The sequence below is a fragment of the Quercus robur genome, chromosome 9 (genome assembly GCF_932294415.1).
Source record: "Quercus robur chromosome 9, dhQueRobu3.1, whole genome shotgun sequence".
NCBI classification, from domain to species: domain Eukaryota; kingdom Viridiplantae; phylum Streptophyta; class Magnoliopsida; order Fagales; family Fagaceae; genus Quercus; species Quercus robur.
In genome coordinates, this window is record NC_065542.1 from 45877233 (window position 1) to 45894144 (window position 16912).

A 16912-nucleotide genomic window follows, 5' to 3' on the forward strand; every position below is an offset into this window, starting at 1 on the left:
GGTCTGAATATCATCATATGGGGAGGATTTTGAGTTTAATTGAGATGGGATTGTGTGCGCTAGTGTGTATTACTCTTTCAATACAGGACTGACGTGGCAGTGTTTAATTGGTGGTGTATATTAGCCCATTTACGCCACATCCAGACTGAAGGTTTACTCTTTTTAGATATACTAGTCGATAATCCATGCAATGCATAGGAATAGCTACTGGATTTGTTTAAGGAAAAAAAATGTTTATTTATTTATTTATTAGTCATTTGTGGGAAGGACTAAGAGACATAATGTTTCGTCTCTAGTTTAGTTTGTGTTGTATATATAGATATATACAAGATAAGTTGTAATATATATACCAAAAGGTACCAATTGATAGGTCATAACTATTTAAATTAGATATACCAAAAGGTGCTATTGAAAAAAAATGTGCTTATTGGCCGAAAATGTGCCTATTGAACAAAAAAGTGTCTATTGATCGAAAATGCGTCTATTGAGTGAAAATTGCTTATTGAACAAAAATGTGCTTATTGACTGAAAATATGCCTATTGAATGAAAATGTATTTGTTGAAGAGTCATAATCCTTTGGGTATAAATAGTGGTTCATATTCATTTGATAATTTTTTCTCAACTTCTTCTCTTTTATCTTTCTTAAAAACACAAAAAACGTATGAGTTCTCCATTTCATAACACTGAACAATTTCTTCATTTGATAACTTCTTCTCAAATTCTTCTCTTTCATCTTTCTTAGAAACACAAGAAACCTATACGTGTTCTCCAAAATTACTATTTGCAAGTCGGTTTTTTTGTTAAATAGTGAAAAGATCCAAGAATTAAGCTACACCAACAGTAGCAACAGTAATACTGAACGATATCTTTATATGTCTTATGAATACTATTTGATGAGTCAAAAAATAACATGGGATTGTCATTCCATGTCAATGATGACTCGAACAAGCGTTACACATTTATTGCGTGCATTGAGGATGAAATGTAATGGATGAAGCAACGGTAACAAGTGAGCTATGTGTTTTAGAGCTCCCATTGATGACATACTAGCTGTTGCTCATAAATGCCGGGATTCATTATCCATAAAGACAGGAAAACAACTATAAAATAAAGGAACAACATAATCCAAAGGTACACACAGATACTTAACCAAAAAACCACTCCAAGTCATTTTTCTCTCTAACCATTTTCTCCCTATTTGACTTAAGCATCGGAGTATTTTTGGCAAACACCACACTAATGTATTACACTTCTTTCCCAAGCTTTCTTGCAGGTTTTCACCGGAGACACGACCAACCTCGTGACCATCCATCCAATGAGACGAGGCCCTCAACTAGGTGATTTTTTGCATCATCACTATTCTTATAAGATTTCTCATTTTTTTCATTATGCCTTACCAATGTTTTTCTTCTCAATTATAGTTTTTTGTTTTAATATATACATCTTATGTGAAACGATGAGTAGATACTGAAACTTAACGAGTAAAATGAAAAAGCATAATTGTTCGGTATTTTAAATCTATACGAGGCATAAATTTATAAAGTCATGTAGCGTAATAAGGAGTGATCCACAAAAAGTTAAACATTTCATTTTTATATTATATATAGGTATGTAGATTTCTATATAACACAACACATTCATGTCATCTAATTTTTTTTTTTTTTTTTTTTTCCTTCTAGATCTTTAATTGAGGGAGGAAGATGTTAGTACTCAAAATAAATCGGAATATTCATGTCATGTAAGGTTTTTTATTTATATTTTTTTGAGTGATAAAACTTTCGAGCAGTGGCATTCCTGAGGTCATTTCTGTAACGTAAATGCGCTAGGAGACCTGGAGCCTCTACTGGAAGTGACCAAGGGTGAGATGTGTTTCTAGAATCTAGACTAGTTGAATTTTATGAAGGAAAATAGGTTGAATTTTATTACTTTCAAATTGAAAAAAAAAAATCAATAATTGCAAGCCTCTACTTGTAGCATTATACATCTAGTAAATTACCAGTCACACTGCCATGTCTTCCGCACTCAGACACACAAACTTATTTGTAGAATAACATATCTTGAGATTTAGATTCAGAGAATGAGAGCACACAAGCTGTTGAATTGCAGACCAAGCTGATGCTAGTAGTGTTTAATATGTTTATGATGCTGCTGAGGACATCAAGTGTTCTCTTCGCCATTTGAAATATGTCAACAGCTCATTGCGATCGCGAAGGCTTTCTTTAATGGCTGGAATTTCATTGAAGTTTTTGATCCATGCCTGTAAGCGAGGGAAGCTATCAGCTTCCATTACTTTGACCCCAGCTGCTTCTTGAAGGATTTCCAGCAAGCACGCTATCCATCCAAAGGCTAAGTCAGCCAGTCCTATGTCACTGCCACCAAAAAACTTCTTCTCTCCAAGACCATGCTCTTCTAGGATTCCCAGAAGTTCTTTCACTTCTTCTGTTGCTTTCACTTGTTCTTGTCCACCAGTTATAAAGAAGCCAAACAATTTGTTGCTCTAAATCACTCAAAAATTATCCAATTAGAGCGGGTAACATCTCCATATTATTATCTAAGTCTAGAAAAAATGTTCAAAGTTTGTTTTTGTTCAGTTTATAATAGTTAGATTAATCAAATTTATGTGAGTTCTGGTTAATTCAATAGTAAAATATTTTTTCTTTTAATAAGAAATTTAGGTTTGAATCCTGTCTATATGTGCTAAAAATCAATGTCTAAAAATTATTATAGAATTGATACTAAAAATTTAAATCCTATCATATCATGTCTATATAAACAAATAAAAAATCAAATATACCAAAAAGAAAAAGAAAAGACAATCACCCTTTTTTATTCTCCTCTTATTTTTTTTCATCTTTAGTTAATTGACATTTACAAATCAAGCAAATACTTTTAAACTTTTACATGTATAAATGTAAGTTAAAAAAAAAAAAAAAAACTAACAATTAAGAAGAACAAAGTTGTTGGTGAAATTATATCAAAAAATAAAAAATAAAAAGGTTGTTGTTTTGATTTTATGCAATGCAAGATTAAACATAATAATGAATTAGTGATGCATAATTACCTTATCCTCTCCAAACTTTGCCCAAAACCGAGCTACAGCTCTCTCGTGAGGATCATCTGGAAGCAAGGGGTTCTGTGGCCAAGTCTCATCAATGTACTCGAGGATGACAATGGATTCTGCGATGGGTTTCCCACCATGAACAAGCACAGGAACCTTCTTATGGACAGGGTTGTACTTCAAAAGCATATCACTCTTGTTGAATATATCATCTTCTACATGTTCATATTTGATACCCTTGAGTTTCAGTGCCCATATAACTCGATGAACATATGGACTTGGCCAGAATCCTAGTAGCTTTACTTCTTCCATAGATAGATTTTCTTAATTTTCTTCCTACGTTGGTGAGTTCATATATACCTAGGGCAGTGTTCATAAAAAATATATATATACACACCTAGGAGAGTCAAATTGATTCCCTTGCTTCAGCTACAAGCATATACAATTTGGACAATTAGAAGACATTTTACTTATATTTTTTTATTGGCTATTAATTATTGACTAAGGCCAGGTTCAATGTAATTCAATCTTTATTCTGCAAAAATTAATTAGCTTTAACTAGATAAATTATGTGGGGGGAAGGGAGGCTTTATCTACTTGAATTGTATAGTAAAGGGAAGTTGATAATGTGGACCATGTGGCTCAAGCCTTAGGTCAATGGGTAATTATTGGCTTTTAAAAAATAAAAATAAAAATCATTTTATTTTTATTTTATTAACATTATGGGCTCTTTTTCCATGTGAGATTGTCAGACCCCTTTGTTAAGATTTTATTTTATTTTATTTATTATTATTATTTTTTTAAAGAAATTATTTTCTTTCTATCGCCCCAAAGTGGGACTAGGAGGTGGAGAGAGCATATAAGTGAATTAAATTAACTTTGATCAGTGATCAAAGAGGCTTAACTCGGTGGTGTAACATGTTCTCTTTTATTAGGAAAACTGGGTTCAAACTTCAAATCCTCTTTTAACTTTTTTTTCCTGCTAATTCAGTGCATAAACTTGATACTATAGTCATTCTCAAAATAAAAAAATAAAAAAATTGATACTATAGCCAAATAAAGAAAAAAAAAATCTTTTGTTAAAAATTCGTCAATTTGCTAAAGGAAAATTGGCCGAAAAAAAGACTTGACGCAATCCTACTGCACAGCATAAAATTTCAAGAGGTAGTCTTTGTACATTAATTATGCATAGTCACGTCACATTTCCATTTACAATTTGACGGAATTTTAAAAGAAGGGGTCTATTTTTACTACAATATCTTTATGTACTAATTATTGGTGATAAAAAAAAAAAAAAAAAGTATATGGGCTCTTTCTATGACAACATAAAAAGTTTCATTCTAAAAAAAAAAAAAAAAAACATAAAAATTCAGAGTCCAAAGTATATTTTACACTTTTTTATTTAATTTTTATACAGGATAAAAATTCTACTTTAACTTAATCTAAACGTATATATGTGTAAAATTTCTTTCTAAAGACTTGAATTTCGATCCTTATCCCTATCTCACAAGAATATTATACTTGTAAAATAATCATCACGTCAATAATGTATGATTATAGTAGTCCCTAATTTTTAATATATAATGCTCATTTGTGTCTGGAGAAGCAAGACGTGGAGAGAGAGGATTAATAAGGTGAGTGGGGGTAGATGAGATTAGGAGGGTTTCGAATTTTGAATTAAGATAATGGGGGCAGGTGGGAAAGCGTGAGAGGGGGGTTGATTTATTTTTTTGGACCTTGGCGTTTGCAAATGTCCTTTATTTAACTTTTTTTTACCCTTTTTTTATTTTTATTTTTGGCTGGGGTTTATAATGACGTTTTTAAAAAAATTTTGGTTTTTTTTTTTTTTTTACGGAATATTCTGAAATATGTCACTGAATATTCTAGAAATATGGCACTATTATTTTTTCTTTTTCTTTTTTTCCTAACCGTATGTTTTAGGAATTAGATTACTTTTTTTAAAAAAAATTCTTTAAGAACCTGTAGTGGCGTTTGTAAAACGCCACTATAGACCCTTTTAGGACAGATGGCCTATCTTATGATATAAGTAAGAAATCAATTTTTCATAACTGATTATGATTTGTCTCTCCTTGTTCATCTACCAAGCATGCATGAATTATAATATACGCTGCTGGCCTGCTAAAACCACTGTATTTATATTACTCTTTTAACTTTCAAATTAGTTATGAATATGCTGAAGTTGGAAACTAAGCAAGAGTATACGAGGCCAGGGCCGGCTCAATGAATTTGGGGACCCTAGGTGAAATCTTTAAATGGAGCATTTTATTATATTTAATTATAAATTCATATATTTTTTTAATTAAAATTTATTTTTCTTACTTTTTGAAAGGCAAAATTACTAATTAAATTTTTGCATTCAAGTTCCGCTAACATTTCCTTTTCAATTGGTAATATGGCTAATCCACTTAATCTTTCTTGTGACATAGTTGATCTTAAATAGGATTTTATTAATTTTAATTTTGAAAAACTTATTTATGCGGAAGTAATTGTAACAGGTATAGTTAGTAATATTCTGAAAGCAATACATGCATTTGGAAAATATTCTAGCCTCTTTATATAATTTAGTACATTAATTGGAGAGTTTTCATTTATTTGCAAAACTTCTTTTAAAACTTTTAGTTCTGAAAATAAATCTAAACCATCAATATCAGAATAAGTTTCATGTGTGAGAAAATATTCAGGATTAAGACAATTTTTTTCCAAACTATACAATTTTTTGATGGGACATTATATAATATATTCTTACTATTTGGGGGCCTCTTTATCAGTGGGGGCCTTAGGCCACTGCCTAAGTGGCCTATAGCTCCAACCGGCTCTGTACGAGGCAAGGTTTACACTTCAAAGTCCCAAGAATCCAAGAGATAATACAAAAAATATCCAAGCAATGAGGAGTCCGAAATTGATTTATTCCCACATAGACATCACTTCTTGTTTGTTATGCATGTTGAACTAAGATTCATGTAGTAATTTTCCAACAATGAGACATAAAGAACAAGTTGTGCATGCCACATTTATGATCCTTATTTATATTTATGAATCTATATTTATGTTGTTGCTGATGCAATAAACTTTTCCCTTAGGCTTTTGAAATATGTCAACATTTCATCGCGGTCAGGAAGGTTCTCTTTGATCATGGAGTCTTCCTTGAAGCTTTTAGTCCAAGCTTCTAAGCGTGGGAAGCTATTAGCTTCCATCAGTTTTACACCAACTACTTCTTCCATGACTTCAAGCCAGGCAGACAACCATCCAAAGGCCAAGTCTGCCAATCCAATCTTATTGCCTCCAAAAAATTTCTTCTCCCCAAGGCCATGATCTTCTATTATTTTCAACAGTTGTTTGGCTTCTTTTGTTGCCTTCTCTTGTTCTTCCCCTACACCACGAAAGAAAGCAAAAAAGGCTGGGCTCTATGGAACCCAAATATGTGGTTATCTTAATCAACTGTTCTAGTCTTGAGGTCGGAAGAATTCATATGGGTTCTCAAATTTTCTTAAAAAAAATTTTGAAAATAAACTTTTTAAAATAAAATAAAAAATTTGTATTTAAAAAAGAGAGGTTTAATAAAGCTTTACACCAAATGGCCAAGAAAACATTGGTTTATAATCATAAACAGTGAACTTCGTAATAAGCATTTGAAAATTTCTTGAGAAATTTGAAATAAAGGGGAAGAAAATTGCGTAAATTTGAGAATTTCATTCTTCAATTGGAAATTGGTAAGCATATAGATAAAGATATTATAATGGAAACTATTTTTTCCTTGGAAAAAAGAAATGCGTTACCTTGTCATCTTCAAACTTTATCCAAAATCGAGCCAAGGCCTTCTCAAAAGGGTCATTCGGTAGCAAGGGATTTTGTGGCCAAATCTCCTCAATGTACTCAAGAATAACACTTGTCTCAGCAACTGGTTTTCCGCGATGGATGAGCACCGGAACCTTCTTGTGAACTGGGTTGTACCGTAAAAGAAGATCACTCTTGTTGGAAAGATCCTCCTCTACATATTCATATTTCACACCCTTGAATTTCAATGCCCATATGACTCTATAGCAGTAACTACTAGGCCAAGCTCCCAGTAGCTTCACTTCTTCCATTTTGTTAAGTTATATATGCTCTTCTTTCTAACCAGCTAATAAGTTCATATACTTGACCAAAATGGATTGGTCTTCTTGGTCTTTTTAAATTTTAGGCTTTAAATTCAAAAGATTAGGATAAAATTTGTTTTTATTAAAGTAGTTGCCATGTTTGACTCCACTTAGATAGGTTTAAATATGGTGTAAACAGATATATTTGATCATGTATGTTAATCAAATACAAAAAAATATATCCTCCCCCCTTTCCTTCATTGACTTGATACATTAAATGGCTGCTTGTAGGTGTTTGGATCCACGTTTTGAGCTGCTTTCACGTTTGCGTTTTCCCTTTATTTATTTATTTACGCGCAACAGCTTTTAGGAGACAGTGCATTATTCATGCAATGTTTGTGCATTGTTCATTACTATTTGTGCACTGTTTATCAGGAAAAAAAAAATATTAAAAATGGGTCCCACAGTACTATTTACACATTTAAAAATTATTTTGCTACAATGTTTTCAGTTTCGGTAAAAATAAATTGTATCCAAACGGACCCTTAGTGTTTATTATTACAACTTTTAGCTTTTTGTTTGTTTGTTTCAACTTTTTTCAAAGATCTAACTTTAGTTTTTAAAAAATAAGCTAATTTTTAATTTTTTGTTCCACATTTTATAGATAAATTATTAAATAAATTGTATTTTTTTTTATACAAGATAGAAAATTTACTTTAGTCTAATCTAAGTACATATGTGTGTGAAGCTCCCTCTTGGAGATTGGAGACTTGAACCGTAACTCTTGTTCAGCCCCCCCACACTTCACAAATACTTATAATTGTGAAGTAACCATCACGCCAAGAATGTGCCGTGGTAATAAACTGTCTTTAAATGCATTAATTTCATAGTGCATAAGAAGCAACCATGTAAGATATAGATCCTATCAATTAAAAAAGTTTTTTTTTTTTTTTTTAATTTATAACTTGAGATTTTTGGAAGAGGGATCCAACAGCTAAGTGAGACGACAATAGAAAATTCGAGCTTAAATCAAAAAAATTGTTTTCATTTATTTATTCTGTTCTATTTTCTTGGAAATTAGTATTTTGGTTTTCTGAACAAGGTACTTGAATTCAGTTTTTTCAAAAAGAAAAAAGAAAAAGAAAAAAGGGTACTTGAATTCAGGCGGCATGTATACCAGCCCAATGGGCTAAAACCAATCTGCTTGGCCCAAAAACAAGCCCAATAACTTAAATGGGCACAACATGCCTTCGAGTTCAAACTAGTACATTTGTTGCTATTTGGTTGATAATGTGGCGAAAGGCGCTCAAGAACTTCTATTCAATCTTGGAACAACATGCAGATTCAAGTTTGTTACATTGCATCCGGGCTCATCTCCACTTCTTGATCTCTCTTAAATAATTTTTTTTTTTTTTTTTCATTCTATTTCTCGATAATTTGTTTTGCCATTTGGTTTTTGCATAAGTAGTTCTTTTTTATTTTATTTATTTTTTAAATTTAACATTTAAGAAAAATGTTTGTTTCGTACTACTATTACAAGGTCTAGCAAGGATAAAGTTTTTGCTCAGTGCACTACAGTTCACTAGATCTAAAAAGGATACAAGACTAACATGTTTTTAAAATTGGCTTCAAAATTGGATACAAGTCATATCTAAATTGCAATCAATGCATTGAACACCGGTCTACCAATATTGTTATTTATGATTCATGAATGAGAAAAAAAAGAATTAGTAAATTTTAATTTAAAATTTTATTAAAAATACTAATAAAGTAGTCATATGCATTTTTAGTCCATCACAATTTACAGAATAGTCATTTTGTCTAAAATAATATCTCAGGAACATGTGAGTTTCAGTTAGCTTAACTAGTAAAATCCCTTGTTGTCGAATAAAAGATTTGAGGTTCGATCCCCACCTACAGTAAAATCTAATTAGTGTCTTAATTTGGCGATAAAGAGTCATCATCAAAAGCTATTTTGCATTAAATAGAAAGTATAAGAGGTCTATTTGAAATTAAGCCAAACTCGAGGAGCCATTTTGCATTTTATCAAATGTCAAAGTCATGAGTCTACTAATTGAGAATTGAGATTGAGAAGGATTCAAAACTTTTCTTTTAAGAATTTATGTTGAGAAGGAAGAATAGGTTGGGTGGGTATTCAAGTTTCAAATATAGGGTGTCAGATTTGGGTTTGGGTTGGGCCAATCCAAACCCGTCCCATGGCCTTAACTACTCTTATCCTAAATCCTACTTGATGGGGAGAATGCAGTAGTTTAGAGTGAGAGTTGGTAGTTGGAACCAACACCTACTACTTTTTATAAATTGTTACTCAAAATCATAAGTTCATAACCCATGGAAGACTAACACAATTTCATATAGGGAAACTAGTTCTCGACCCACACTGATATAATAAATCCTGTGCACATGAAATAATGATGACAAACCAATAATGAGACTATCTGCTTCATTCTCTAACCTTTATTGTATTCTAACTAATTTGGTATTTGACGCATACAAAATATTATTTCATAAAAGAAAAATACAAAATATAAATGCCCATGTTGCCTACGTTAAGTTAAAAATAATTATTGCAAGGCATGACGAAATAATAATATATTATTAAGACCGCATTAGAGAGATTTAGGGTCTGTTTGGATTAAGCTTATTTTTGCTGAAACTGAAAATACTGTAACAAAATAATTTTTAAATGTGTGAATAGTGTTGTGGGACTCATTTTTAATAAAAAAGTTGTTGAAAAGTGGAATTGTGGATCCGTGAACAGTGCATGAATGTACTATTCACCGTGGAAAAGTCAACCTTAATGCGTGAAAAAAAAAAAAAAAAAAAAAAAAAACGCAAACGCCAAATTAAGTGCAATCCAAACAGGTACTTATAGTTTTAAGTTGCAATTTTTGATGCCAAAAGGACCTCCCTTTTCTGCTTGGAATGGGCCAATAATTCAAGAGGATCAGGAAGGTTGGCCTTGATTACGGGGTTTTCCCTAAAATTCTCAATCCATACTTGCAAGCGAGGGAAGTCATCAGGTTTCATAACTTTGACACCAGCTGATTCTTCAAGTACTCCCAGCCAAACTGGTATAAATCCAAACACTAAGTCGGCCAATCCAATTTTGTCGCCACCAAAATATTTCTTCTCCCCAAGCCCTTGCTCTTCAATGACTTTCAGCAGTTCTCTTACTTCTTTTGTTGCCTTCTCTTGTTCTTCTCCAACAGTTAAATAGAACCGCAAGAGTGTGGGGCTCTGCATCACAAGATTCAAGAAACACTTACTAATTAGGAAAAGAAATATGTTAATATATCTAGTTTTTCGTTTTCTAATTTTATTAGTTGAAGAAACAATAATGCTACTTGTTGTTTTATTGGAAACGAAAATGAATCGTGAGATCATTGCTGAACAACTATTTCATCCCTCTTGTTATAATCAGGTACTATGCAGCAGTTGTTTGATTAAGAAATTATTCAAATCATTAATTAAATAGATATTTCTGAATAAGTAATTAGAACAGTTACAATTTCCACTCTCAATAAAGAAAAGAACAGTTACAATTTTTTTTTTGATATATAAATAATTGGAAGTTAGGAATTGAATTGAATGCATATTATTGACCATATGCACTAATTAGCCACAAGATAGGTAAATTGTCTATAATTTTAGCTCAAAAGATAATCCGATAAGAAGTAAACACTGCAAAGAGTAAAGTGTTTGAGTTTGGATATTTCTAGAACCTGTGTTAGATCAAATTGAATTATAAAACATATAAAGACTTGGATTATTGGAATACAAAGAAATTACCTTGTCGTCTAGAAACTTGATCCAGAACCTTGCTAAGGCCCTCTCATGAGGGTCAGTAGGAAGCAAGGGGTTATGTGGCCATGTCTCCTCAATATATTCAAGTATGACAGTGGACTCAGCAATTGGTTTCTCATTGTGAACGAGCACAGGGACCTTCTGATGAACTGGGTTATATCGTAAAAGCAAATCACTCTTATTAGCTAAATCCTCTTTCAAATATTCGTACTTCACACCCTTGACTTCCAGAGCCCATATCACCCTGTAACTGTATGGGCTCGGCCAAACTCCAAATAACTTAACTTCTTCCATTTTCGTTTATTTTTTTAACCCTGTCAAATTCGTGCATATATTGAGAGAGATGATTTTGTCTTTGTGTGACAATTTGGGGCTTATCTTCAGTTTTTGACCATTTTGTAGCCTTCTTTTTTGACCGTTTTTCAATTTTGGTTGCCTTCTTTTTTTACCATATTTTAACAAAAAGACTTAGACAAGTATGGGCTGTTTGGAAGTAGTTTTTAGTATTTAAACAATAAAAATAGTAGTACTCAAAAAAAGAAAAGAAAAAAGAAGTGTTTGATAAAGTTGTTTAATTAAGAGCGTTTGAGTTCCGGTTCTTAATTTAAGGTGTTTAAACACTGTATTTTGAAAACTACTCATGAGTAGTTTTCAGTTTTTGAGTAATAGTGTTGAATGAAATTATTGTAATTAACTGTAGAACCCATCAAGTCTGACATGACATAGAGAACCAGTAAGATTTTTCTCTCTTTCACACCTCTCTCATTAGTCATTACTGTATTATCTTCCTCTTCGTCTTTCTCTTTCTCTTCACCTTTCTTTCAACTCCATGAACGCACTGTAATTGGAAGTGTAAGGTTGAATTTTATTAACCATCTTGTTGGTTTTATTTCGTACCAAATTTGCTTGTATTTTAGCAATTAGTAACCTTGTATTTAGGTGGGAATCATGTAAGGGTAGTGTGTGAGAGAGTGTGAAGAAATCCTCAAGATTATGCAAAGAAGCAAGGACTCGCGATTGGCTCTTACGGGTGGCTCACGGCTTGCAAGCCGTTAGACGTTGCACACGTGCCAAGCATGCCAGAAGTTGAAGAGTCACACCAATTGTTGCACTATAGGACAAAAGTCCCAGGCTGGACAGAGCTAACCAACTGTTGCACTATAGGACAAAAGTCCCAGGCTAGACAGGCTGTTAGCTCGCGACTTGAACTCGCGACTCAACCCAGTCGCGAGGCCAAGTCGCCAGAACACCCAGTTTGGGAAAAATTGACTTTTCACATTCCTTTTCACCCTACTATACATATACCCTTATACCCACGATATTCAGAGAGCTTCCAAAGAGAATTTTGAGAGAGAAACCTTAGAAAAAAACAAGATTGATTCATCCATAATCTTCACATAGAAACTCTTCAAATTCCTCTACTCTCTTCATCTCCATTGTTAAATCCTTGAAAGGTACATTACTAAAACCTTTTCTCACCATACCCATATCTATGAGAAGGCCATTTGGTGTTTGGGAAGCAGTTAAGAAGAGACTAATTTCATATTGGTAGATGCTATGGTCAAGTAATGGAATCCGGCAAGCTAAAGAAGAAATAGGTTCAGCATAACCTCGTCGGAGTAGGAGCTTGGAGGGCTTAAGTACATTGGGTAGATTAGGCTTGGAAGGTCTTTTACTGTTCATGTATCCCAACTACATTCTTTAGTGGATTGTTTACCGCTTGGAGGGAGGAGGAGAGGTTTTACGTCGAGGGCTTCGGTTTTCTCTTCGATAACACATCGAGTGTTGTCCTTGTGTTTGCATCTCTCTTCATCTTTTCCATTTAATATTTGCCGTGGATGTGATTTTATTTAGTTTAGATTGTTCATCAATTCTGTTTTAAGCTTATATTCATATTCCGCACATTAATTGTTTGACATTAAGCTTGAATTGGTAATTTGTAATTTGGGGGTCTAAACATTCATAGTATTTTATACACTAATTGAACTTTCAGTAAGCAAAAAAAAAAAAAGAGTTGAGCTTACCAAAAAAACCCAATCAGGAAAGCAATTTCTAACACCAAAGATACAATTATTATACTCCAAACTATTAGATCCACTAACACCAACAATTGCTATTAGTCATTGACACCAACAACAAATAGAAAAAGGCCAAACCCAAAAAAAAAAAAAAACATTTGAATTTAAATAATTCGGATTGGAGGAGAAAATAAAAAGCAAAAAAACATTTTGTATTGAGTTGTTTTCCAGGTTTTGCAAGTTGGAGAAGAGAAGAGACCCACATAAAAAGATGAAGGAAATGCAGAGTCTCTGTGAAGAGAATGAATAGAGGGCAACAATAATAAGTGGGAGTTTCTCTCTCATTAAATAAAATAATAAAAATTTTAATGTACATGTGACATCAGTTGTTCACTACTAAGCACACAATTATGTTTTTTATATTTAAAAATACATTATTAGGAACATTCTACCAAACACATTTTTTGCATTATGAATATCTTAAATAGTGTTTTTACAATACTTTTTAAACCACAATTTTCACATCATTTTAAACAAAAATATTTAAAATCTGCTACCGACCATGTATCCCTGACCCTGAGAGTAGGGACAAGTAGCCTAGATTTTTGATTTCCTTTTGAGAAAAAGAAGTAAATTTTCTTTTGAGCTAGAGGGAAAGTTTTGAGCCTGCCCCTACTATATGTCTATATCTACCGACTAAAGAGATACTTGAACTTATGACCAACGTATACCTCTTAATTATGCTAAAATATTATTTTTGTCTCTAAAATTTGTATGAACTTTGCCTTTTATCCTTAAACTTTAAAGAGTTGATTTTTTGTCCTTTGAACCCCATATGTAAAGATCCTTTCAAATATTTGAGGATCCTCTTAGCTGCTATAAGATTATGTTGAATAGACTTGCTCATAAGCTAATATGCTTGTTGCACAGCATAGGACAAATTAGGTTTAGTAAAGGTCATATACTGAAGAACCCCAACCAAACTCCTATAGATAGTAGGATCAGGGGGAGGAGGACTATGAGCTGGTACAAATTGATGATTAGAGGCACAAGGATTAGAGCAAGGCTTGCAGTCAAGCATGTGAAACTTAGTAAGCAAGTCCTGAGCATACTTGGACTGATGAACAAAAGGGCCTACTACCCCATAGCATGTTGCCACCGGAAGCATAACCCCGTATTTCTTCTATAGAATCTCCTAATTGTTCCAGTTACCAGAATTTGTGTGTTCAATTTGAAGCCCAAGAAAATAATTTAAGCAACCAAGATCCTTAAGAGCAAAGGAAGCACCAAGTAGACTCACAATCTCAATAACAAAAGAAGAATGATTGCCAGTGATGATAATATCATCAACATAAAGCAGTAGATACACAATATGAGAGGAATGAATGAGAATGAAGAGATTACTATCAACACAAGAGGCATGAAATTCAAGATGAAACAGCTAAGAAGTAAAACTATCAAACCAGGCCCTAGGAGCTTGCTTGAGGCCAGAGATAGCTTTATGTAAGAGACACACATGATCAAGCTTAAAGTTGTCCTTGTAACCTAGGGATTGACACATATACACCTCCTCATGTAAAAACCCATGAAGAAAAGAATTGGACACATCCAATTGCCTAAAAGACTAGCCAAATTGCACTGCGAAGGCAAGAACAATTCTAACAGTGGCAGGTTTGACAACAGGACTAAATGTCTCTACATAATCCAAACCGTATTGTTGAAAGTAACCATTGGCCACCAACCTTGCCTTATACCTAGCAATATTACCATTTCTATCCCTCTTAATTTTATAAACCCATTTTCAACCAACCATATTCTTACCATAAGGGAGAGGAATAAGAGACCAAGTATGCTGCCGCTGAAGACTAGTAAATTCTGAATTCATTGCATCAACCCAATGAGAAAACTTAGAAGCCAAAGCATAAGAGGGAGGCTTTGTAGCAGTATAGTCAACCTAAACAGAATAGGCTTTGGGCTTAAAGACACCATTCTTAGACCTGGTAAGCATAGGGTGAGTATTGGTAGGAACACTAGGGGCAGATATAGGTGGAGACATAGAGGGAACAAGGGCAAGAGTAGAGTCTTGAGGAGGGAAGGAAGCAGTGATGTCAATAGTTGTACTAATGTCAAGAGTAGGGTCAGGATGAGGCGAGGCAGTAGTGACACCATTGGGAGCAAGAATATGATTAGGATTAGGCAAAGCAATGTCATGTGAGGAACCAGAAAATTGAAGGAACAAATAAAAGAAACAAAGTAGCTAACCAAGGATTAAAAACAAGAAGAGAGGAAGAAGGTGAAGAAGGCACAAAATCCACATTTGACAAGGAAGGAAACACGGTTTCATGAAAGATACAATGAGGGGAAATGTACACTTTCTTAGTGGAAACCTCTGAACAGATGTAGCCTTTGGAAAGAGGAGGATAGCCCAAAAAGTTACATAACCTAGACTTGGGATCAAACTTATGATAGGAGTAAGGCTTCAAAAAAGGAAAACAAGCACAACCAAAGACCTTTAAAGCATGATAGGAAGGCTTCCTAAGATACAGTTTCTGCCAAGGAGATACAAAATTAAGGGCAGAAGAGGGAATCCTATTAAGAAGATAGACAGCAGTACTGAAAGCATAGATTAGTCTTATGAAGCATAGCTAAACCAATCTCAACAATATGCCTATGTTTCCTTTCAGCCACCCCATTTTGTTAAGGAGTGTAAGGACATGGAAGTTGATGAGAAATATCATTATCTAGACAAAAGGACTTAAATTTGTGATTAAAAAATTCACCACCACCATCAGTCCTTAAAGTTTTGATTTTGGTATTAAATTGATCCTCAACAAGAGACTTAAAATGAACAAACACACTAAAGACATCAAATTTCAGTTTAAGAAAAAATAGCCATGTAAAACTAGTAAAATTATCAACAAATATCATATAAAACCTGTGATCAAGCACATAAATAGGAACGGGGCCCCAAACATTAGAGTGAATTAATTCCAAAGGAAAAGTAGTACTAGATACATGTTTTGGAAAGGAAGATCTATGCATTTTAGCACTTATACAAGAAACACATTGTGAGCAAATGTCACTAGAAGAAGAAATGTTAACAAAAGGTACATCATTTAAGGCAAAATGTAAAATTTTGGAACAAGGATGCCTAAGTCTTTGGTGCCAAAGCAAGGCCTGAGCAGAAACAACAACAAAACACTTGGAATTGAAAGAGGATGTAGGTGGAGATGAAACAGAAGCAAAGGATGGAATAGGATGGACCCCATCTTTAATTAAAATAACAAAAGGCACTATTTTGTAAACAAAGCTTATGCACTGAAAGTAAATTTGAAGCAATCTGTGGTACCCAAAGGATGTTATTAAGGTTGAAATTGTGTAAAGGAGTAAGAAGCTTACCATTCCCAATATGAGTAACTAGTAATTCTTGCCCATTACCTACTATAATAGTCTTACCAGCTGTAGGTTGTTGATGTAGAGAGAGCTGAGCCAAGTCTAGTGTAATATGATCAGAAGCACTTGTGTCAGTGAGCCAATTTTGGTTTGAAGAAGGGCCTGAATGTGCAGCCATTGAACTTGCAACCTTTGAAGCAAGCTTAGCTAGAGGATATCTCCCTTGATAAGCAAAATTCATCCTATGATAACAATCCTCAGAGCAATATGGCCATTCTCACCACAAATCTGACACACTGGCCTTTGACCTTGTTGAAAATTAGACTTGGATTGAGCGGAAGGGGAAAACTGACCTTGACCATTGTAGGATTGGCCAAAGAATTGAGACTAGCCAGTAGTAAATTGATTAGATTGACCACCAAAGAATTGACCATTGCTATTACCTCTTCCATTACCATGACCAAGATTGTTGGCATTCTTTCCCCTTCCTCTATAGAAAGATTGATTGAACCGATTAACT

General features: G+C 33.5%; 3 protein-coding genes across 3 annotated transcripts; all 3 read right to left on the reverse strand.

The window, feature by feature from the left end:
• Positions 1–1952: 1952 nt before the first annotated feature.
• Positions 1953–3710, reverse strand: LOC126698676 (probable glutathione S-transferase). The gene is made up of 2 exons (XM_050396055.1): positions 3063–3710; positions 1953–2498 (listed from the first exon to the last, which is right to left on the reverse strand). The coding sequence occupies exons 1-2, from the start codon at positions 3369–3371 to the stop codon at positions 2139–2141; spliced, it is 669 nt and encodes a 222-aa protein (XP_050252012.1). The 5' UTR covers positions 3372–3710; the 3' UTR covers positions 1953–2138.
• A 2246-nt stretch (positions 3711–5956) lies between these two features.
• On the reverse strand, positions 5957–7280 carry LOC126698681 (probable glutathione S-transferase). The gene is made up of 2 exons (XM_050396059.1): positions 6857–7280; positions 5957–6484 (listed from the first exon to the last, which is right to left on the reverse strand). Exons 1-2 carry the CDS (start codon positions 7163–7165, stop codon positions 6125–6127), a joined length of 669 nt encoding a protein of 222 aa, XP_050252016.1. The 5' UTR covers positions 7166–7280; the 3' UTR covers positions 5957–6124.
• A 2503-nt stretch (positions 7281–9783) lies between these two features.
• Positions 9784–11309, reverse strand: LOC126698680 (probable glutathione S-transferase). The gene is made up of 2 exons (XM_050396058.1): positions 10967–11309; positions 9784–10414 (listed from the first exon to the last, which is right to left on the reverse strand). Exons 1-2 carry the CDS (start codon positions 11273–11275, stop codon positions 10052–10054), a joined length of 672 nt encoding a protein of 223 aa, XP_050252015.1. The 5' UTR covers positions 11276–11309; the 3' UTR covers positions 9784–10051.
• Between the last annotated feature and the right edge of the window lie 5603 nt (positions 11310–16912).